The sequence below is a fragment of the Perna viridis genome, chromosome 12 (genome assembly GCF_037379345.1).
Source record: "Perna viridis isolate PV_CMFRI_1.1 ecotype Kerala chromosome 12, ASM3737934v1, whole genome shotgun sequence".
Lineage (NCBI taxonomy): Eukaryota > Metazoa > Mollusca > Bivalvia > Mytilida > Mytilidae > Perna > Perna viridis.
Genome location: NC_142456.1, coordinates 37,612,572 through 37,638,233, shown reverse-complemented (window position 1 = coordinate 37,638,233; position 25,662 = coordinate 37,612,572). Strand labels below are relative to the sequence as shown.

At 32.9% G+C, this 25,662-nt stretch overlaps 1 protein-coding gene across 6 annotated transcripts in view; it reads left to right on the top strand.

The window, feature by feature from the left end:
* The first annotated feature begins 17,983 nt into the window (after positions 1-17,983).
* LOC148602197 (ephrin type-A receptor 4-like) overlaps positions 17,984-25,662 on the top strand; it is an 87,782-nt gene continuing 80,103 nt past the window's right edge. For all 6 annotated transcript variants that reach the window (XM_088555327.1, XM_088555324.1, XM_088555326.1 and 3 more), the window contains exon 1: positions 17,984-18,459. In XM_088555327.1, the coding sequence (XP_088411453.1) occupies positions 18,369-18,459 (91 nt within the window). In that variant the 5' untranslated portion in view covers positions 17,984-18,368. The remainder of the gene's footprint in view (positions 18,460-25,662) is intronic.

Sequence of the window (25,662 nt, the reverse complement as noted above, 5' to 3'; positions counted from 1 at the left end):
TTGTACATTATAGTACGAAGCACTAATCTGAATAACTCTTTGGGTAAAATCGGCCCGCTTACAAGTGGTATCCCGATTTGTTATTTTGTTGCCATAGCCCTGATTTGGTTAGCTCGTCAAGGTTTCCCGGATTTTTTCCGTCTTGTATGATTTTCTCTTATAGTCTTCCGGTCTTAATACGAGTGGAAAACGATGCCTAAAGTTCCGAGAGGATGGCCCGTAATGGCTGACCTAAAAGCAAACCGGAAGGATTGATAAAATATCGTATAATAACTTACTCACATTCTTTTAAAAAAGTAATGTTTAGAGTGGTGAAAAAACTGAAAAACGCAGTTTGTTCAAAAGCATGGAATCAAAATGCGGCAGAGAGCAATGATATGGCTCAAGCTTTATTGTCATTCTTTCGTGCCATATCAATCATAAAAGACATCATTTTACGGTATGCCTGGAATATATATATTTTCCAATAAAAGCTGGCAGAAGCTGGTACATGATTAATTACCTCAAATGTTTCTAATCTCGTGTCCAAGCGGAGAGTCTAACTGCAAGACCGTGTCAAATTTGACGTATTTATCGCCAACTCGTTCCGCCTGTCCATTTAATTATTGTAGAGTGTTGCCGTGTGTAAATTGTGCTCGTTTTGTTCCGTCAAGCCTTTGTGTGAATCAGATGGCAACGATCAAATCCATTAACTGTATTTTAGAAATCGCCATTACGGGCCATCCTCTCGACATGTAATTTTATGATCAGTAAAATATGTTGGATCTTATTGATGAGGATCTTCTTTTTTCTGGTTGGGTTTTGTGTTATATGTTTTTTTTTCGTTGTCATTGCGATTTTTTAGTCATTCGAGTTTCGAATTTCTAATTTTGTTTTGTCTACGGTACTGTTGATATTTCTTATTTTGTACAATTACAATGTAAACGTGTTTGTACCTACTATACGTTATTGATAATAAGTTAATTGAACGTATGCTCTAGTCTAGTACCCTACAATAATCTTTCTCCATGTTTTTCCGGTGTTTTATTGACTCTCGTATCTTCTTACGTTATATATGGATATCTATATTCACTGATTCTCACCTTTGTAATGTAATAAAAAGTTGCAGAGAGATGTGACACGACTGTTTTAAGAATACCCATGTATTGTTTTTGATTCCATCTTTGCGTTGGTAAAAGTATACATTGCAGTACAACAAAGGTAATGATGATTCAAATGTCGGCGATTGTTATATTAATTTTGTTCCACCTGAAGATCAGAGACAGCTGGCAGCGGTCAGAACAATTTAACATATCTATTACCTTCAGTGAAGTGTTTATGGGTGTTGTCGGTCAGACTACCATGTACATAGTTGTAGCGTTCAGCATTCTACAGATACTGATGGTCAAAGTTGTTCATGATCGTAATTCATCATTTAATATGAGGTTAAAAGTACCAAACCATTAACGTTAATTGTACTGATTTTAAGTGTTATTGCCGATGTTAACTCTTCAAAATTTGATTATCGGCGTGGGTAAGCTCCTCATCATATTGCTTCCGGTATGTACGTCCGTTAATCATTTTTAAGTTCTTAATTCCACGAAAAAAAAATCTTCATGAAGACTTATAATGCACGAACAATATAAGGTATGATGTTAATTTATTTTGTAGCGAATAATTAAAATCTTCATTGCTTGGCTATTTTTAAAACACGACACAATCAATCAAAAAGACAGAACTTGAAAAAAAAAAATTCGCAAAACTGCACACATTACACAACACGGGGGTCTCGGGTGGTAGGGGAACATATGGTCATCTCCAGCATCATCTAATTAAAACTCAGAAACATATCGCCACTCATTGCAGCAAATTTCCGATCACTTTTAACCAATAACCGAATACACTCTCAAATGCAGGCTGAATAATCAGTGATTTATTTACACCATACAAATTGTTCATTTGTATTTTCGAAATTTGTATCAAAATCCAGAAACAGTCAATTAATCACATAGATAATAGGAAAAGCCATTATAGATCTTCATAAAATGATAAGCAATCTTTCACTTGCTTCCATTTTTACGCATGGCACTTAAAGGATAAAGCTAATAACCAACAAGTTAAAAATGACCAAAAGTGACAGGAACGCCATATAAAACAACATTAGACCAGACAGAAACACCATTATACCATTGACTATAGTGTACAGTATTAGAGATTCTTGATTTGCTATAATGTTCATCAGTCTTTCTACGAAGTAGGCATGCAATAATCCTTTGCAACAGATTGGACCAATATAGTCCTCAAAATGGACATTCTATGGTCAATTATGCTTCGGGTGCGTATAGATTCAAAGTGCATTTTCTTTTCATACATGGAATACAGAAATGTGTATTGTTTTACTGAATTTTGTGTTCCCATTGTTTACCCTATTACTTTTCAACATCTTCGAGTTGTCTTGATTTTAAACCAATATTTTGAACGTTGTATTTCTTCTCGTTTTGCCAATTAGAAAAAAATAATTGCAATACCTGTATCAGAAAATAAAGTTCCTCTTCCTAGTTTTCATCAAATTCATTTTGGAATATCTAATTTCAAAACAGATTCTAACACATTAACTCGTTTATTACGATATTCATATTTTATGCTGGATCGTCTTGTCTGTATTAGTATATCTGCATCGCATAAAAAGACCAAAAAGAATTGCTATCATCAAAATTATTTCTTTCATGCCAGGTTCTTAGAATGACTGCCGTTAGTTTAATCTGCTGTCAAATATCTGCGTGAGATATTCGTGATAGGGCCAAAGACCAATTCAGAAAGTTATAGATTTAGGAGAAAGGCCGTATTTGATCATTGTTTTATCGTTGGTATTTCCCCCAAGTTTAATTTTCTGAGAACCATTTAACATTATAAATCATTTTTATATAATTTCATATCTAGTTGATGACCAAATCTTGCTAGTTTTCCTGTCAACTTTACAAATCACTGTTCTGTAAATGACTGTTTCTTCATTTCTCGAAATGGAATTGTGCATTTATTAGGTTGACTTTTTATGACCAAGAGAAATTGCGGAATTAATAACCTGCAACAGGAGATATGGGTATTTGTATAAAAATGGTCTATTCTTTAGAATAGTATGCGTCATCTACAGAAATGGATAAATTTGGAGTAGTTGTGAGGACATACAATAATTACTGCATAACTTATGGGTTATATAGACATGTCCCTATTGTATATCATTATCTAGAGTTTGCTTATTTCATTTATAAACATAGTCACCATAGCTGCAAATTACCTGAAGACATATATTCTCTTAACCACCGAAACGCCATCGAAACTCACTATTCTCTGAACCATCAAAACTTACTGTTCTCTGAACCAACGAAACTTACTATTCTCTGAACCACCGAAACGTAGAATTCTCTGAACCATCGAAGCGTAGTATTCTCTGAACCACCGTAACGTAGTATTCTCTGAACCATCGAAGCTTACTATTCTCTGAACCCCCGAAACGTACTATTCTCTAAACCATCGAAACATACTATTCTCTGAACCATCAAAACTTACTATTTTCTGAAGTACCGAAACGTAGTATTCTCCGAACCATCGAAACTCACTATTCTCCGAACCATCGAAACGTAGAATTTTCTGAACCATCGAAACTTACTATTCTCTGAACCACCGAAATGTAGAATACTCTGAACCATCGAAGCTTACTATTCTCTGAACCACCGAAACGTACTATTCTCTGAACCATTGAAACTTACTATTCTCTGAACCACCGTAACGTAGTATTCTCTGAACCACCGAAGCTTACTATTCTCTGAACCCCCGAAATGTACTATTCTCTAAACCATCGAAACATACTATTCTCTGAACCACCGAAACGTAGTATTCTCTGAACCATCGATTTTTTTCCTGAACTACCACAACTCTTAACCTGTTATTTTCTATTTTCGATGAATATTATATAGAAAAAAGTAAAATTGGTACAGCAGTCACATCACATTCGGTCCGATGAAGCTCTTAATTTTTCAGTTTAACCTAGTTCTTCGTGTCTTCCCATTAAGTTGTTAAACCCTCCGGTATTGCTGTCTGTTAATGTGTCATTCCCTCGAAATTTTGATTTTTAAAATGTAACCATGGCCCCCAGTCATCCGGTTAATAGACCCTTTCCTGTTAAGTGTGAAATAGTCGATGATGCTTAATATGCACTTCCGTGAGGAAAATTATTTTGTTCTACCAAGACCATACAGTGTACCTCGCGGAAGTATATGCCACGCATGCTCATAGACTTAACTCTATGTATGCTTGTTGTAATTAGAATGTCAACCTGCATTGAAGACTAAATGATTTAGCATGCACTGACGTTCTTTGTACATATATTACGTGTCCATAAGTACTCAATTATAGGTCACGAGCTTCGACGAATTTTATATTTTGTAAGTGCTATTATGAATAAATGGAAAGAATCGTAAGCAACTTTTAAACAATAAATTCTCAAAGACAAAACCCATTAAAACAAGACACATTAATTGCGAAAAAATCTCAGTACTTCCTAGCCGACGTGTTATGTCGTATTAATGCGATATAAAAGCCGTTTTTCATGCAAAATCAATGGTTTGTATACAAACATATATGTCCAGCTTTTTACTGATGAACCTGTTTCTAATGGCATCCGAGGCCGACTAGACCTTGGCGATTACAGGATAGAATTACCACCGTCTTATAATGGATAGTTAACATGAAAACCTATTATGGTTAGAATTAAAACTTCTTCTTAAGTGCATGCTCAGTGGTCTTAAAGACACAGCAATCTTTCCTTGCGACTCGGGTAATTGTTAGCAAAAGCGTTGGGGAATATGGTTAGTTAAAATGAAATACTAAAATACCCAACAGGTGGAGCACTAAAAGGACATTCTACCGGAATTAACCAATCATTTTTTTGAATACCGGACTGTGCCCTCTCTTATGCTAGGGTTCAACTGTGCGAGCCGTTTTTTCTTAAACATTATTTTGCTAACTCCCAACCCCGTATCATGCGTAAAAATTAAAAATAAAACACCTTTGTATATGATTCATTGCTAATGATGGTATACAGTGTTGATGGTTTCGTCACTTTTTTATACGTTCTGGGCTAGCTTTTGTTACTTTTTAAATATTATTTGGGTTATTTTATATTCTTTGTTGTGTGTGTCTGTTTTCCGTGTTCGGTCTTTGTCCCAGGATTACATTCGTTTGATTTCTGCTAGAATCTTAGGTCCCTTGATTACTCTTTCAATGTATTATTGAGTCAATTTAATTATGTACGTGTTTGTTTGTTTGTTTGTTTTTATTTTTGTTTGTTTGTGTGTGTGGCTTTTGTTTTTTTGTTTCAGTTTATTTTGGACTTGATAATAAAGGAGTGTTTGTCAAGGCCGTGTAAAACTAGTTAAAACCTACAACAGATTCCACGCGCCCAAGAGTTGTTGTTAGTTATGTGTTTATATTAAGGTGTGTTACGACACTTAAGTAGAAGACCATACGGTGACCACTGAATGTAATTATTGTTTTGGATTTAGATTATGCGCGGATGCAATTATTTCGTTTCAAACAATTTTTTGCCAGACAGATATTTGTGAAGAAATGAAACCATTGTATTTATGCACGTATTTGTACGTTAAAAGGCGACAAAGGTGGATAAAATGATAAAAAATCTAATTTATGCAGAAAATGCGAAGATTCAGATTAATTCGTCTCGCTTTTCTTAAAATTTTACAATTTAAATCGAAATTTCAAAATCTAATAATTTGTTTAACACAATTTGCCATGCTTTTATATAGAGTAAACTTCCCATGCGCAACGTAAAGCTACGTCATCATTACATACATCATATATTATTTTACCTTTAATGATAATATAAGCAAACGAAGATTCACCTAGTGCCTACGTCATCTGTTCAGCATCAATCAGATGTTACAACACTTTGTCACAAAATATCATGACCAGGATCAACACTATTAATAAGAAATTTCTGTGAAATATCCGGAATTGTATTATTTTATAATTAATCACACCATAACAATGTTTGTCTTACTAAGAACGAAAACACGATCAACAGAAAGTGATATCGCTTTTAGTTTGGATCAAAGATAAAATCTACCTCTGTTATCGGAATTTGTTTTACTGAAAATGTTTTAACTTCTTAATGGCAGCCGCTCGGTCAAACGACATATTCATTGTCGCGGGAAAGTGTTCACCTTTCCGGTACAAAGTCATTAGTTGTTGTGAAAACTGATTTTCGCCATATTAAGGTGACATATCCAGACAAAGTCGAATAAAAAACTGTGAAGTGTTTTCGATAAATCGTGTTAAAATGTTGATTTTTTTGTATTAAATTTCTTCTAAATGCTTTAAAAAAAACAAGTTCGTCTGGTGAATGAAATGGAAAACTACTAATGGTGTTTTATAAGATCTAGTACAACAACCTTAATTACAACAATTTCTATTTCAATAAAAAAAAATACTGAAATTACTCCTTAAAAATCCCTTTTTCAGTTGTTGATACCGCTTTTTGTCACAATTTTTATAGCGATAAATGCATCGATTGAACGAGACGTCTGCAATTTTTGCTGGTCAGAATTCTCGGAGCATTTTTGCCGCGTCCAGGAGAAATTTTATTCTTTAGAAAATAAGCGTGGTGGATTTCCTATTCGGATTCCAAGTACATTTCACAATGAGCAATCAAACTTTTTCGTTTGAAATTAATATAAAATCTATCATTTAAAGGGGATGTGGAAAATAGATGTGAAAGAAAATAATCTGGCAATTTGAGTTCCGTCGTGCTGTCGCATGCGAGTTGTAAAACAGATTTAAAATATTTTTGAGATGCCTCAATAATAGGACACGACTACTTACCCACAGCATCGTTAAGTTTGTATTCAAATGCATTCTTAACATTTGATGAAATTGAGATTACCGATCCCAAATGTCCTGATGTGTAAATTGACCATTAAAGCAGATTTTTGAATGTTATTTGCTCAGGTCTCCCTTGTTAAATTATCCTACACATCTACAGCAAAGTGTCTGTAAATAAAGATTGTATCCAGACAGTGTTTTATCCCAAAATCCCCTCTCATTAATCATCCAGCTGCTCAACAAATTTGTCAATAAAATTCGACTTTGGTTCAGAAGTTTCGCTGTTTATTAATTCAGAGTTTTTATATCGGGTACGAATCAACTCTTTTTGAAATGAAATTGAGAGAAAGCAAAGAGCAATCGTTTCTTATCCTATTTTGTTGGCAATCAAAGCGGTATTAGATCTAATCTCCTATGTAATTGTTCTCTCCTTATTGTAAGCTGCTTATTCCATAGTTGTCTGATCTTGGTTCTGATAAACGCCGTGAAGTGGCGCTTCATCAGATAAGGCGTCAGAAAAAACAACGATAAACGCTACATACCGAACGAGTATTTGTCAAATATTTGATGAATAATAATTTGTTTTTATCATTATAGCGGAATGTAAATCATTGTAAACTGTCCGTGCATTTAACAGGGCATTGTTTTTTCTCTATGGCGTCTATGGTGCTTGTAGATCAATAAAGAGGGCATCGATGGTCTCTATGGCGTCTCTGATGCTTGCATATTATTAAACAGGGCATTGGTGTTCTCTATGGCGTCTCTGATGCTTGTATATCATTAAACAGGGCATTTGGTGTTTTCTATGGCGTCTCTGATGCTTGTAGATTAATTTACAGGGCATTTGTGTTCTCTATGGCGTCTCTGATGCTTGTAGATTATTTAACAGGGCAAATGTGTTTTTATGGCTTCTCTGGTGCTTGTAGATCATTAAAAAGAGCATTAGTGTTCTCTATGGCGTCTCTGATGCTTGTAGATTTTTCAAAGAAACAGGATAAGCAAAAATATATACATGTAGTTCGAGGTAATCTAACAAAAATAAACCCATTTTAAATTGTTTAGTTTTATCATTTGTTATTAATAACCACTCTCGTTTGTTGTTTTTTTTTCCTTTGTTTGTTTGTTTTTTTTTTTATTTTAATTTCTTTATAATTCCGGTTTAGAAATGCCATGGTAACTCAGATATTGACTCATATAGACTCACAGTTTATCCAAGTATCTTCCAATTATTTATTTTAAATAATCTGTTATTTAATTAATTAATTGGATATATTTAAGAAAGTAATGTTTTATTAAAAACAACTTCAATCAAGCTTTACATCCAAGTAAAAACAGCGTGGAACACATGGATATGATTGCTCTTGTAATATCATATGGGGCAGTCGTTACTGGTTTGAACGTCTGTATGTCATGTGATGGAGGAATTATTCATTCTACAATGTTATTTGCTAAGTGACACATTAAGATCTATTTTAAGGTAATATTTCTTTGTTATTATGGATTCCTCAGAATTACAAGTGCGTAGACAGAATGAAAACCGATAAAGGATATGGATGTAACACGTGTATTGTTATGCAACAGAGCATTTCAATGTTCTCTTTCTTAAATCATTCTTATTTTCTAATTCCATTGGTTGACAAAACGTGCTAACCTTCAGTCAAGGGAGGGTATTACCAGATTGAATTGTACGGCCTGAGTAGGGGCAATTCCAGAATTTTGGTGTTATATTTTGTTTTGTTGTCTTATTTTCTTGTTTTTGTTTTGTTTTGGGATCATGATTATTTTGTCGTTGTGTTTTTGATATTTATTGTTAAAAAGGTTCTTTTCGAAATGTCTAAACAATTAGTATAACTTTGATGTTCTTCTTGAGAAATCTAAACATTAAATTTTACACAGTTGTTCTGCCTTATGTCACTTACATACCTTTAAGTAAGCTCTGAAAGGCCCCGACAACATGTTTAAACGTTCACAGTTTTAATATTCATTATAAGGGGTTGTTTATAGTTTGTTTCACTTTTTTGCTTGACATCCGAATAACCCTAGCTTGTGTTACATTTTGATCTTTCATCTATTTGTAGATTGTTTTCTTTTCTATCTTGAATAGGTTAAGTACGTGATAGTATGTTTACATGGTGTTCTGGTTTGCTCTTTCTGATTTCTTTTGAGTCATTAAACTCTTCACGCACTAATTTTTGTTGTGGTTGGTAGTTTTTATGACTTTATAAAATTTGGTGTGTCTTGAACACCAAGTTGTAACTGAAATAAAATTCCTTTGCATCATTAAAAGTGAATCAAATGCCCAGGCAATCAAAGAGTTATATCTATGATTCCTCTAGATTGAATGGAATCTATATTTGTATATTTATATCCATCAGTATTTCCATTTTACAGAGGAAGGGTAGTAATAACAGAATAAGTTTCATTTATAAAAGGACACGAGTCTTTTTTTTCAATATTTAATGGACATTAAAAGTACTTGTCATGTGAAATCGTTATATTACATTAGCTTTGATTTCAGCAGGCGAGAATTAAACATTGTCATGATAACTTAAAGAACTTTCCTTGAAAAAAAAAGCTAAAATAACCAGTGCATTCATGTCACTTCCTACGTTCTGTGACAAGATTTTTTGCTGACGGAATCACTAAATTGTTTTCATGTGTTGCATCTGTACATGTAGTACCATTTCACCGTGGAACATTAATGCCGTAACACTGCACATATCTTGTTCTGTGACATCATATCATAGTAATTGATATATTGTATAGTAATTCTTTGAGGAATTCAAATGTGTTATTGTTATGTAACATAACATTCCAATGCTCCCTTACTATTCATCTTGGTGCCATCAAGGACCGTGAAAATTGTAGCAGTGGAATTATCATCAATCTCAAGATACACTTTCCCGTGTAACTTGATGATTACTTGTATAACTGGCAAAAACAAAACCAAAAAAAAAAACAACAAAAACCTTAAATCATCTTCGATTTTCATGATTTTATTTAGTTTTTTATAGTCATTCCGTTGCTTTATTTTCTTTGTTGCTTTATTCTGTATCCTTGACCTTAATTGACTAATGTTATTCGAAGTATTAAATTCATGGTGACATCGACTTTCCATCCGATTGTTTTTGGTAGTGGGCTGACTGTGGCCAATAAAGTGCTTGTAAATTTATTAAAAGTACCTTACAACAGAATGAATTGGCTGGTTTCGGTTTTATTCCTTGCCATAATTTTTATATGGAACGAAAAATTGTAAGACTGGATCGAACATTTGTGTCATAATTTTCTTATCAATCTAAACTCTAATTCGCGAGATGTGGTAGAATATGTTTTGATGCCTTCCAGAGCCGATTCTTCTGCTCAATTTGAATTTGGCCTCGTTTACTGTTTTTCTGGTCAGTATCTAATTAAGTCAGAATTTAACAACATTAATTATTAGAGGGAAATGTCTATATGGATCTTTTATTAGTTATTGTAACTATTAAAATTACACCAGTGACTTTCAAACACATATCCTTCAAATCCTTATAAAACATTGCGCATTCTATGTACTTGACTAGTACTTTGTTAGGGAGTTGGTACAAAGAAATAATAAAAGCTAAGTTGTGAATGATAGAAAAGCTGAGAAGTATACAAATATCAACATCACACAACTTCTTCGGGAACTACAATTTGATTTTTCGGGCTGGGATCAAATGGGAAATAAAAAGGCGGGGTTGAAATTTTCAAGAAATAAAAAGCCAAGACGGACCATAAGGAAAAAAAATTAAAAGGCAGGATCTTTTATTGCCCTGATATATTTTGTTTAAATTTAAAAAAATTGCTATAAGCCCTTAAGAAAAAAATGACTGTACCTAAATTTTCTCAAAATAAAAAGGCGGGGTAGAAAATTTGACGCCCTTTAAAAACAAATGGTTGCTCCCTTATGTGTTCATATATAACAATTTCTTCTCGGTTTGACATAATTTCTTTCTTCTTGTAATCCCTATACACTGAAAATCTGAAATTTGTCCTTGGCTGATTCACCGCTGTAATGTCTGTAGAGTCCCCTGTACTATTATTTCTGCATAAAATATATAGTGCTGTGTAAATTTGCTTCACTTGATTACAGATACCTGTTTCTCGTGAGAGACTAATCGAATGAGCTGAGGGCTTCCAGTAGCCTATCTATGAGAGAATAATCGACTGAGCAGAGAGCCTCCAGTCCTTTGTATGTATATAAGTAAACAGAACAATTGTCGTGTATATAAGGACGATAGTAAAGCAATGATGATCATATAAATAATTTATGTCTTAATTCACATGCTTTCCCCTAAAAGTACATGTACATATTCTATCTGCTTTTATGTCTCACGTCCTGCTTGTTTCTCGGTCTCTTGTTATGTATATCAAGGAAATAATATGAATTTGAATTTGCATATAATTTTTTATGAAGACGATTGACTAACCCCATCAAATGTCCGTGTTATACATTGTAATAGGTTATGTGATTGGTTTCTAAGACTTGCTTCCAATTGCCACGTTTTCTAGCATTTCACTCCTCAGTTACTGTATAAAAAATGCATCAAAAAGTAAAATCGCATAAATATACATATTAAACGGTTACCAAAATATAAACTCCTTTGATCATCCTCGTATAAAATATAATCAGGGTACAATTGATTCGCTAGTAGACGACAGGTGTAAAATACACGTGAATTATTGATAGGGATAACAAATGCAATTAATGAAAAATCTTTTTAAAAATTGATTAAATTCGTTAAGCTCTGGATTTGCATGGACGCTTGGTATTGTAATGCAACATAACGCAAATTATTCTTCATATGACTACATTTCAGTGTAGCGCAAATCATTTACCCCGTTCAACACCCAATCCATCATATCCAATAGAAGCAATCCTTGATCTCGTTCAATGACCTACTCATCATATCCAGGAGAACCAATCCTTTACCCCGTTCAATGCCCTACACATCATATCCAAGAGAACCAATCCTTTACACAAGCAAATCTGCCACACATGAAAATCATATGGTTTGCATCATATGATTATCATATAAATCGAGCACCATATGATAATCATATATTTCGGTATACATATGATTGTCGCATGATTATCATACAATAATCATATGTTTTTCACAAACATATGATTGTCATATGTTTTTAAGCCAAAATTACCATATGAGAATCATATGATAATCATATGACTATCATATGTTCAATATCATTATGACTACCATTTAATTATCATTTGAATCGAGCACCGTATGATTATCATATGTGGCATGTTTGGCTGTGTACCCTGTTCAACACTCTGCCCGTCATATCCAAGAGAACCTATCTTTTATCCCGTTCAATTACTAACCCATCATATCCAATAGAAGCAATCCTTTGTCCCGTTGAACACCCTACCCATCATATTCAACAGAACCAATACTTTATCCCGTTCAATACCCTACCCATCATATTCAACTATAGAAGTGTTTCGAGCAATGCAAACCTGGTCAGCTGTATCTATTAACTTTAGAATTAATAGTGGTAAAGTCCTCCATTTAAAGTTTATTGCAGATTGTCCAGAATATCCGCCATCATTACAGATCATCTCACTATAATCAAGTATAAGTTCCCATAATGTGTACGGAATGATTCCAGAACTGTCATTGTAATACCAATATCGCACGCAGTTCCGATAATGAAATTGATAAAAGTGCAGCTTAGATTGAAAGAATTCTGATATTATTCATTGATGAACTAGTACATTCACAGATACATGTACTTGATTGTGTCTAGTTAAAGCATTCGTCACCCTTTTTGATATTATTTTTCTTCTTTTTACCCTGTGTGGTACGTTAACCGGATTAAGAATCTCAAAACATTAAACTATACACGTCTGGAGGTTTTTCAGTAGATGTTTACCACAAGAGAGTGATCTCCCTTCATAACATATCTTTTCAGCAGCGGTAGTCCTACCATATATACTTTATCATTCCTATATCGTTATACTTATAGGGCTAACTAGTATGCGTGGATATCATGGTAATTTCAGTTTTTATAGCCACCACGTGATACTAATTCTAACATGTGAAAATATAGTGGAGTGTGGCAGTGACATCGGCAGATCACCAAGTCCCCTTATAAATTTTTTTTCTCAAAAGATCTATTTTTTATGTTAAAAACATTAGATGAACAATAAATGTATTTTTTCGCATTTCATGAGAAAAAAAAATCGGGGACACCCTTCTTTTTGAGAATCCCCGGATCCGCCACTAAAAACAACCGTAGATTTCTTCTAGTTTCGATATTTCTTGAAATGCAGAACCATTTAATTTGAATTCAGAAGTGCAATATTTTCTGCATGAATCAGGACTCTGACTAATATGCATGTCTTCAGATTTGAAAGTTTACAAGTATTATAAGAGAATAGAGACTGCCTGACTTTAGAATTCTTATCAAATGATGGGCTGTAATTAATCAATGTTTGATCCACAGAGTACATGCATTTGAAATGCTATTTTCGTTTACTTCCGTCACATCAATACGTTTCTGCATTTATCTTTGTCGGACAGAGAAGCATGTCTACACGAGACCTCTCCTGGTATCAGGATTTTGTCTGGTTTACATAGGGAAAATTCATACGAACTGAGCTTAGTAATTCAGAACATTATAGTATGGACAGGTTGTCGATAATTTCTTGGTTTAATTGGGACAGGTTATTAGGAGCGGATTCAAAGATTCATTTTTGGGGGGGGGTGTGGGAGGGGGTAAATCTAATCAATTAAAGAGAGGGACGAGTCGCAACATGATTTAATTCATGCCATTTTTTTTCTGAGGTCAGAATTTTCGGTAAAATTCATGCTTATGTAAAAGCATACATTTAAACATTTCTAAAATGAAACGTCTCTCCTGTCCCTTCTAAATCCGCACAGGTTACATTGTATTTTGAAACAATCACTAAATGGTGGCATAGACCCTTTCGTTTTATTTCTATACTGTTTGTTAGTTTGTTCGTTTTTGCTAGGGTTATATTTTGTACTTTTATTAGAGTATATGGAGACTTTATCTAAAAAATTGTCGGGCGTCACAGAATATATCAGAATAGGAGTATTTGAATGACTCCCAACGGACCATTTCAAACCTCCAACTTATGAAACTAGTTCAATATATGTATAAGTGAAGAGAATAAACAACTTTGTATATGATCAGGATGATGGATGGTCTCTACACTTCTGACAAATTATTGATGAACGTTCAACATTCCTCTCTCCGGTTATTTGTCTTTCCTCTTTGATTACTTGCAGAAACAGAATGCTTCATTTGTGATCGAGCTTTGCGTGTGCTTTTATGGCCGTTACATGTGCAAAGATGACCGAGTCTCGGTGGCAAATACCATTTGTATCACTTAGAGCTTGTTTGTTCAACCTTGTAATAGCCTGGGTGCATAACGTTTGATTGTATGAGAGACATGAAGGAGAGTGAAAAAAAAACAGCACTTAAAAGCATGTGGAAAAAGTCAAAATGCAAAGACAAAATACTGCTAGTAACGTGTTTTGTTACCTAAAATACAATAAACATTTACATACGTGGAGAAATAAAGACATCGGTGTTTCATCAGTGTTGGAATATATTTTAACTTAATAATACAAAAGTTGTTTATGTAGAGGTACCATTGTGATGGCTGCCTAAGAGACAGTGGTATTCTCTGAAACGTTCGTCGAGCGACGGGCGATGGTATTATCAGAGGCAAAGAAATAATGAATTAATGAAAATTACGATTTTTTTTTGTACTTCTTGGTCCTTTTAAAATTGAAATCTCTTTATCAGAAAAGAACTTCTTTTATGCAGCCATTTTGCTCAAGCTAATTTATATGTGAGATATTGGAATGGAACTAGTCAAAATTCATATATAAATCCGCAGAAAGGAAAAAGGAGAATGCTTCTTTTCCAGCTCGGGAATAATGCAATACACCAACTCAAAAGATATGGGATACACACACCCCTCAAATATGCAAGGAACTAGATGACCATCAGTATGGAAGTCACAGAAAACAAGCTATCAATCAGAGCCTCGTGACATTTCCCATTTGACGAGAGTATGATTGAGACGGCTGTCTGAGATTTTGTTTTGACAAGGTTTTTAGATGTTTCTGGCCAAACGACAACAGATGCTCCCTGATCGATTTTAAATGACCATCAGACATTTCATTGCTGACATGTTGAAATATTGTTAAATTTTCCATGAAATCCCATGCCAGGTGATTGGATTATTTTGTTGTAGATGGTTGCTAAGCAGATCAATTAAAAGGTTAGGAAAGGGACAGCATATTGTAGTTTGGAGGTCGCCTCGAGAAAAAGTCATGATAACCATAATTGTCATCCGAGGACGACTTTCCTTTCACGTATTCAACAATGTCTTGTTTTGTTTTCATGTCCTTAAGTTACCAATCTACAGACCACTACAACTCTTTCTTTGTTTTCCAGTCGTGAATCTTTTATTGGAAAATTTTGTAATTTCGTACACAATTTGGGCAAAAATTATCAAAAGATAGCCTAAGGCCCCTTCACAGTTTTGGAATCTATCCCTGTGTTTATGTTCTATTTATATTTCCAGGACTATCATTGGATTAGAGTAATCAAGGGAACCAAGTTTTGAGCAGAATCAAAAGAACATAATCCAAGGATTAAAACCAGACAGAGAAAACAGACACACACAAGAAAGAATATCAAATACCTTAAATAACACGTACAAAGAAACAAGTAAATGAGCAACTCGGACTGAGAGCATGGACCAGGTGCACTGCTGTTGGATAATCGTCCTCTTCTTTTCTAGAAAGACCTGCCGAGTTGCTCATAAAATGATAAAATGCCTAGTCCGGGATACACCAAGTAGGGTAAAAAACTACGATGTGGGGAACAAATCGGTTTTCATGGTGCCGAAATAATCCACGAGTTCATGATGACGACCGTTAAATTTCTGTAGTGATGCCTTCAATATTGTAGCAAACTAACCCTATTCCAGAAGCCTAATTGGTTAAATGAAATATTTTGTTTATATATGTATTCTTTTTGTATGTCTTGTCATGCAGCTGGCCATGGTTCATTTAAGCTTCAATACTGTCCTGGTTGTAATGACCTTAAGTCCCGTTCCTATAAATGGACACGACATTTAGCCTTGGACAATGGACACCAGCGTTTCCACTCGATTACTTAGTGACCCTTTTCAAGTTCAGGGTGTAATTGATCTTGGATTAGAACAGACGTTTTTAAAGGGTTGAAATCACCACATTCGATAATAGGGGTATTAATGTTTTGTTCATAAATCCAAGGAACCGTAAAATAAACATTTACCCAGTGGTGTTAATGTAGGGGACTAAGTAGTCTGGACCGCTGTCTAAAATATCCAAATGTTGAACAGAATTACGTGAATTTGTCAGTCCAAGGTGTAGAGGGGTTTTCTTATATTATCCATATTTTAATCAATCGTCTTGATTTATCCAGTTTATTGCTTCATTGGCTTTATCATGAGCCAATTCACTTAGCGTTCCCATTAGGACTGAAAGTTGTAAAAAATAAATGTGAGAAGACGCACACACTTATACAACATTTACACAAGTAATATTACTCCCGACAAAAGTTTTTATGGGAATGTTAGAAACAAACTCATTGAAATAAAGAACCATATGTCATATTGTGTAATAAACCGTGTCGAGCCAGGCAGATGCATACAAATCACAATACAATTATTAACACAATATCATACATATTATTAGAAAATTTCCTTCTTCCAATTACGATTGACGTATAGAAGTCAGGTTCAAAAGATTATAAGAAGCTTGGACTTGCTGAATTTCTGAATTCAATGTTTTGTATCACACTTGTACCAGTAAAATACACCGTATGTAAAGGAAAAACTGTCTGTTGATACCTCTGACTTGCTCGTTCGTCGTACAGGGCATTTTTCGATTTAAGATTACTAAGTATGATATGAAGTGAATCCTAAATTTGGTTAGTAAAATTAGTGAAGCAGTGGATAGTTTTCTGCAAGGCTTTGAATTTTTCTCCGCATACAAGGAAATTTGAACTGAACAATAGATTTAAAACCTTCTCTTACATTCTCTAAAACTTTTGTTGAAATATGTATGCCCTATATGTTCACCCAAACCGGTCAAAACCAGACAGAAAAGTCCTGTTCAGAAGTGTCCGAGTTACAAGTTTCCATTGTGCTCACTTTCAATTTTATACTGTTTTCATGTCGAACAAATTTGTGTTAAGAAATGAAACTCCGTGTATCTTTACATTCAACAATAAAACTAAAGCATCTAGACATTGCTAATAAAACTTAAAACAGTCAGACGTCACCCATAAAACAGAATCCTTTGACCAGACAAAAGATGTAAAATAAATACGTTTCCATGGATTTATGAAGCCTGGCCAAAAGAATGCAATATTTGTAGAAAATATACTTAATAAAATCCAACATAAAACGGATTCCTCAATATTAGAATTATTGAACTAATTTTGAATGCAGTTTCCTAATGCCCACTACCCTATCAATACGAGCCAAGATAATAAAAGATTAATCCTGTTTGTCGCCAGAATGACCTGTCTTAAATCTCTCTCAATGGGACCAAATCTTTATCAGATGCACTAGAGACTAAGAATTTCTTTATCTCGAAGAAAATAACAGAAACTGGAAGATGCGACATTTGTAGATATGTACATACGATTATTTTATATTTAATATTTTAATAATTAAGCCTTTGAAAGGTCGTAAATATTCAAATGGTAAACTTCGAAAAAAAAAAATCATGTATTGAAAAAATCATAGCACTGCACCAAATTGGTAAAATTACAATTCTACTGTTAAAAGGATATTTTACCGAATTTTACCAGTCTAATCATATCCAATATTTTCACGAAGAAGACTTTTTAAAACGAGAAAAAAAAAAACCATTTGAAAATGTTAATTAGATCAATTGGTACAAGTCTTATTATTTGGTTATTCACCACCAAGTATGAATAATTTAAAAGTAACAAAAATTCAATTCGCCAATACATTTCTCGTAGGCGGGGCCAAAAACACATACGTAGCCGGCCTCCTGCAATCTGCTCATTGTTCAAATCGAAGTGTAAGAGAGAATTGCAACAGATTATGAATACACGTTAAAAGTTTATTGGATTAATTACGACAATTAACACCAACAGAATAAACTGTGATGTAATTAATTGGCGGATTTAATCGTGGATTAAACAATTAAAGATTAGGAAAATCGAAGCGCATTACATATCTTTTTAACAGAAAAACTCCGTGAGAAATTGCAAGGAATCTGATTAACAGCAAATTCTGTGTTCAATTTGTCAAATTAAATGGTATAATTTATTTCGTTAGAAATATAATTTTACCTGTCCCGTTAACGGGAAAGTATTTACCTTTTTACCTGCGCATGCGTCCCATTCTATTTTTGCAGACAGAAAAGTGAAACAGTGGCCAAAACATGGCGAAGCCATGTCGCTTCATGGGATATATTTTTCGAGGCCTAGTGTGCTATGTGATATTCTTGGCAACATTGATTTGTTCAGAAAAGGGTAAGTGATTTTTTTTCTCCATTTGAGTCTTCTTGGATCGCGAATCACACAACAGATAGACGACCTCTGCAGTTGTTTCCAAACCACCCCTGTGACAGTGTAATTTTCACTGTTACATTATCGTAATCTTCCAACTGTGTTTTATCCGACAACTGTTATTTTTTCTACACACTCAATCTTTCTTGTCATGAACATAATGAAAAATTGCCATCACATTCTAATGAAATCACGACTTAATCTTTTTCGAAATCGATTTTTATTTAGAAAATTGTGTCTTTTTACAAAGATCTTCATAAATTCACTCATGCGGACCAAATCAGAAGTTTTTCTTGATATATCGTGACACCTAGGATTTATCATTTTTATCCTCAATAATTTATATTTGGTTAAATGTTCATATTTTCACACACAAAGAATATTGTGTATTCGACTAGAATGTGTGTATTAGAAGTTACATTGTTGTCCCAGAAATAAACAACTTTACATATTATGACATTATCCTAAGATAATGTGACTGATAAAAATTTAATTTACTGTGGAAGAAGAAAATAGCAGGGAAAATATATCCTTAGGCAAAATTGTTAATAGGATAATAAATTAAACAGTTTATCTTCCCATCATTGCTTTAAGCTACTAAATGTATCTACAATGTATGATAACAATAAAAAAAAAAAAAACTACTTTACCTGATCAGCATAAATTAAATTTTTTTTTCTAAAATTGGATAAAAAGTATGTATAAAAAATTATTGCAACTAAGCTACATTGTATGTTTTGTAGTTGGAAGAAAAGGAAATAATATTGAAAAAATGTTACACCTAGTGTATAGTATAAGCCAGTTTTGTAAAGAAATGATTTATCAAAATTTGTTTTAGTTAATACTATGTGGACTACTACAATTGTCTAAATATCTGTACATAAACTAATATGTGGTAATGGAAAGCTGTAATTTCATCTGTTCTCCCTGTGTGCAATCATTTGGTGTGTAATACATTTTAATTATGGCAATTACTTCTTCCACTGGACCAAACAATTAGAGCCTCAAGCTCATTCAATTTTCAACCAAATTATTGCAGCTTCTCTGATCAATACAAAGAAGTCCTTGCTTTGTTAGCAAAGTGGATGGATCAGAGCTAATATTTATTTTGAACCATGTTGCATTTGAATTCTTGTTTAATTTATTGTTCAAGTAGTTTGTGGATTCAAAAGTCAGTTTTTGGGGGGTTAAAATTTTAACAAAAATACAATAATTAAAAGCACAACTTTCATTGAATTGTTAATGTAATTTGTAGAAATTGAGAACCTAATTTGGCCAGTACATTTTTCTTTTTTTAAAACATTTTTTATTTTCAAATAATCGAAAGATCTCTTTAATATTTCCTTTGCTCTGCACATTTTTTTTTTACATTGCACATGATTCTATTCAAATTTAAGGTTTGTTAGGAAAAAAAAACATTTTTTTAATGTTGTGTATAGTATGTGGGATGGCCATCTTCCTCATTATAATGATGAAAACAAATATTTTACATTGAAACTTTGCCATATATTTTACTGAGTTGACCAGACGTTTTGACCCTAAGTCCAAAAGGTCACTGTCTTTAATTGGAACATCAGTGTAATAGATGGTAATTTTCACAGTGGGACTGTTTCATTGCTCAAGTTTTATTGTGGTTAATGTTGGATGATAAATAATGGCTATTTTTCTATCAACACTTAAGATAGTTTAATTTGTATCCACCCTTCTTTCAATTCTGTTTCATTCATGTCATTCTTCATTTGCCATCAGAACATTAATGTTTAAATATTGACATTTAAGGCATGGTGACAATTTTGTCAAAAAAAAAAAATCTTTCCAATATTCTTTCCTAAACATGTCAGAATAGCATGAAATTAAAAAAATTGAAAACTTTTTTTCCATTCAAATACTATAAGAACTATTGTATATGTATATGTTCATGTATGTTGTGTTTTTTAATACATTTATTACAAGTCTTCTTGTCCTGTTAATTTTTAGAAATATGTTTTTGTGACTTTTCTTATAAAAATCTATTTGTACCACACAATAACTAAATTGGCCTCAGAATCACCCTCTTGATTAGATGCGTTTATTTATTTAGAAATAAATTCTAAGTTTCTTTTAGTGTGTTTATTTATGTAAGATATTTTAACCCTGATCAAGGAGTGCAGGGAATTTCAAATTTCCACTAAACAATGTACACGATTTAAATGTATTTATTATAACATAATTATTTAGTTGAAGAGCTACAGAATTTATTTACTAATTGTACATTTTTGATAATTAGTATTTTAATAATATTTGGAATGGGTGGTTAAAATTGTAACCTGCCACAGCAATTAAAGTTTACTTTGATGTTAAAGAAAATAGGTCAAACCTTTCACCACCATGAAATAACTATTTATTCTGTATCTTTTTCTTGTGTAAATGGTTTGCTAATCTGAGTGACCATTCAGGCGGACATTGAGACATTGTTGTCTGTTTAATTTGAATGGTTGGACATTGAAATGGCTTCCATTGAAACCCAAGCTGATAATTTAAATTTCTTTAGTTTGTACAATTGAACCATCTTGGTGTGTTGACTCTGTAAATAACCCATGCAATGGTGGGTTTTGTCCACTTATAGTATCGGGGTGTCTTTTGAATAAATCTAATTCACTTGTTTTGACTACAGTTAAAATTCTTATACTACATGTAATTCAACATCTTTATGTTGAAGAAAAGGTACAGATTACAACTGAAAAAAAATGCTAAAAATCTTATCTTGAAAGGAATATTTATAACATGTACCGAAAAGTAATTTATTTCTATTAGTTTGTACCCTTAGCCATGTGAACAAAGTTCAGAGCTACATTTACATATACAATGTTCATACATGTAGGTACTAAATCTCTTTATCAATCCATTTATTAGTCTGTCTGATTGACCACATAAAATTTAAACATGAGTCTTCACTACATGTACATGTAGGTAATAAGTTTTGATGGTACTACTTTTTTCATATTAAGGTTGGATATACATTTTGTAAAAATATAGATGTTGATGCAGGTTTTAAACTCAATTTTACAAAATGTAGTCTTGATTTTTACAATTGGAGTCTTGGACACATTAAAGATAATTCAAGTGAAGGATTTACTGGTAAGCTGAAGTGTGGGTACTTATTTTCAGTATTTTACAGGCTGTTGATCCTTTATTTTTCTGAATGTCTAAGGAGTTTTTAATGAAAGAGCATTCCTTGGATTTCTGACTTGTGTGTAAATATATAAAGGCAATGACTGGCAGACTGTACCTGAAGGGTGGAAGGTTATAGATGAATAAAATGTGTACTAGCTTACACATTATCCCTGCATCTGTAATGAGACTTCAGGTGCTGTTCTTCAAACTTTATGACAATAATTTATGACAGTTACTAGCAGTCCAAATCAAAGAGTGATATAAAAATTACATGAAATAATTATAAGCAAACACACAGGGCTTCAAATTTAATGGCAAAATATAATTACTCTTAAAATGGGTAAACAGTAAAATTTCCTTTAGATCTAAATTATTTGGTTAGCACTAGAATTTCATAGTTTGTTTATGTGTAATTGGTGAAGTGTACAAAGTTATGAATAAATTGAATTATTATTAATTAATGTTTCATCATAAAGTGGATATAAATGTTGAAACATCTTTATTGAGTCATGAGAGTAGATCTGTGAGATTTTGTACACAACACAATTTTAGACTTTAAAGCAGTGGGTGGCAATCTAAATGTATGTGGGCATTTTGAAACAAAAAGAATCAGAATTTTGTGCTTGATTTATGTAAAGCATGCCATTTGAACTTAAACCACTTGAGTATTGAAGTTAAGATACACATATAAATTGTGATCTTAAAGAAAGAATACATGATCTTATAACAGCCTCCCACAATTTGCTTAAATTATATAACCTGTCCATCATTCTGTTAAACAATGTCCACATTGTCATAAACATCTCTGATTAGAAAAACCTGCAGACTATCTTAATATACATTTAATGGTATAATGTACAAATACACATTTTCAAGCAATCAGGAAATGATAAAATTTGCCATGTTTACAAATTTATGCTAATGAATTTCTAAATGGCCATGTAATGGAATGTCAAGTTAGGGATCATAAATTATCACTTGTCAACCCAAGGCCATAAAATTACACCATTGGATAGCCCCTGTAAGTGGAAATGTGTTTACTCTACCCAAGTTTTATGGCTTTAGCCATCATGACATGTCTATTGATAAGACAAACTTGATGATTAACATGTAACCATAAAGTTTCAAGTGATAGTTGGTGGCTGATGCCATTAAATGTAAAGTGATCCTTTTGTCCCTGATTGCTCATTTAAATTCATAAAAGGCATTGACATAGAATTAAAGTCTGTCCCAAATAATTAAGACATGTATATGCTCGTTCTTAAAAATACATGTAGAAATAAAAAGGGGGATACCAAGAACATAAAGAGCACACAACACATGTACAGTGTACATTCATGTACATGTATGTATCTTACATTTGTAGAAAAAAAAGGAAATTATTTTAACTGGGTAAAAATTTATTTAAATTTTAAAATTGTCGTTTTGAAAACATATATTTAAACTTTATTAATAGTTTTGACATTTATAATTATGTGTTTTGCTCATTTCCTATTGTTACTTTGTATGTATGATTTTAGTTACTTTATGTTCTTTGTTGTGTATGCCTGTTTTCCATGTTGGGTCTTTGTCCCTGGATTACATTCTTTTGATTACCGTTATAACCTTGGTTCCCTTGATTTCTCTTTTTTAAAAAAGATGGTTGAAAATCAGGTGTAAAGTACATGCATACAGAAATTATTGAAGTTTTTGAAATGGACTCCTTTTGAAGTTTTATGTTTGTAAAGTCAAGGTAGGAGGGTCTGCTTAGAGTAATTCCTGTACACATACATGTAGAACTTATACACATAACATAATCAGGGAAGAGACATAATCCTTCCTCCCTACCCTGATCTTATGCACATCAAAGACTGGGAAAGTGATCAGTTTTAAAATTTTGATTGATGATGAATCCTGTTCGTGTCTTTTGAAAAAATATCTTACAAATGAGGAAAATGACAGATATTGGTCAAACAATAGGAAGTGACATGGCCTGGGAATTCATCCTACTCCAGGGCAATAACTGGTATCCTATGATGTAAAATTTGGCTTGTGGCATTGGTACATTTTCACCTTTGTCAGCTCAGGTGAAATTTCCAGGTGTAAATGAAGTGTGAAGTCATTGATCAAAGGATGGATGATAAATTAACCTATACCTGTGTAATAGTGACCAAGATTGTTTGGTGTTTTACTATAATAACATTTTGATCTTTGTAATAATTGAATCCCTCTGGAATTTAGGAAGGGATCAGGACATTTTTGAGTGTGAGAATTGTTGTCCCTGGTGATTGATTCCTGTTTACATGTTTCAGTGTTTAGATAAGGGGTGTCAAACATGGTTAAAATTTCTTGATGAAACTGAATCAACCAACTGATGTTTTTTTAACTTGAAATTTTGAGTACATTTTGGATTTTTCAATGTGACATTTTTGAATGCTGACTAGTGCTATCTGCACCAAATTTTCCAAATTGTAAACCAGAGGTGTGTTGATGGAGAACTTACAGCTTAATTGAACCTTTGACCTCAATCTTTAAAATTATAAAATATCAGATGTACTTTAATGATTTGAAACAATAAATTCATAATACCACCCTGTCAATCATCATCAGCATCTGTCAACACTTCCCATCCTATTGTTGACAAACGTGATTGGTCTAATGGATGTCAGCTGACTCTTCCCATGATGCCTTATAACATTCCAGATAAAATTAGTTTATAGTAATTATTTCTTCATTAGTGTGATTCTTTGAGGTTTGTTTTTGTTAGTTCTCTAGGGTACCATTACATGTAATGTACTCTTTACTCTTCTGGTTGATGTTTTGATTTTTCAAAGTTTTTTTGTAAAACAGCTGCTTCTGATGGCAGACAGAACTGAAGGAAATAACATGTAACAGGAATACATGTATATACATGTAGCTTCCATGTGTTGTAAAAAATATTCATGTGCATGTACAAAATGAACATGTTGTACATATATTTAATTGAATATGTACATTGTACCCCCGTTATAGTTCGGCTGTATATTAAATTTTCTATAGTCTGTCTTACTATTCCTTACTGGACATCTACATTTTGTAGACTAGTAAAATATAGAAAATTTGCCTACTGTTTGTACATGTATATACAGGGCAAGGATACATTTTGATCTGTGACCTTAGACTTCTAAATTATGAAACTTTTTTTCTTGCAGAAATTATCAGTTTAATACAAAAATTTTACACTGTTGGTTTAAAATGATTAAAATCTCTTCTTAATTTTTCATATTCCTACATGTGTATATTGATATGAAAACCCTCAAGATCTCATTTTACTTTTTGTTCTAATTTTTAAAATCCTGGCAGCTAGAGTAATATAGGATTTTTATTGCACACTATTTTTTGTGATCAGCCTGTGTTTATTTTGGATTTTATTGCACAGTACTTTTTGCGAATGACAGATCAAAGATTTCATACCATTTTACCATCGATTTTTTCCTTCCCTTTTTTAGCGTGTTACTCAATGAAGTTACACCTCATTTATTTCTTTTTTGAAGTTGCTGAATTTAGAATGCCGATCAATTAATCTAGGCCATCTCAAGCATACTAAATATTTTAATTCACTCACTAACTGCATCTAATACAATTTAACCGCTTGTACAAGTACATAAAGCAGAGAATCGGAACTGAGGTCCTTTGATTGGCAACCTGTACATAAATGTGGTAAACTTCAACATGCTTTCATATATTTTATTGAAAATCTTTCATTGATTGAATGAGACTGAGTTAGCCGTAGGACCTTGACAGGTTTCTGTAATGTTCATATCTAGGTTAAAAACTTGAATTATTAGAGTGACTATAACTTGTAATTACTCAACTGATTCAAGTTTGACTGAGAAGAGTCAGTTCAGGTATTAAGTCAGAGTTTCATAAAACAAAACCTTCATTGAAAATCACAAATCCTTCATCAACTCAAATTTTGACCAGTCAGATCACTAGAAATTGAAGGTTTGAAGGAAAACACATGATTTAAGGAAATTCTCAACTTGAGAGATTTTT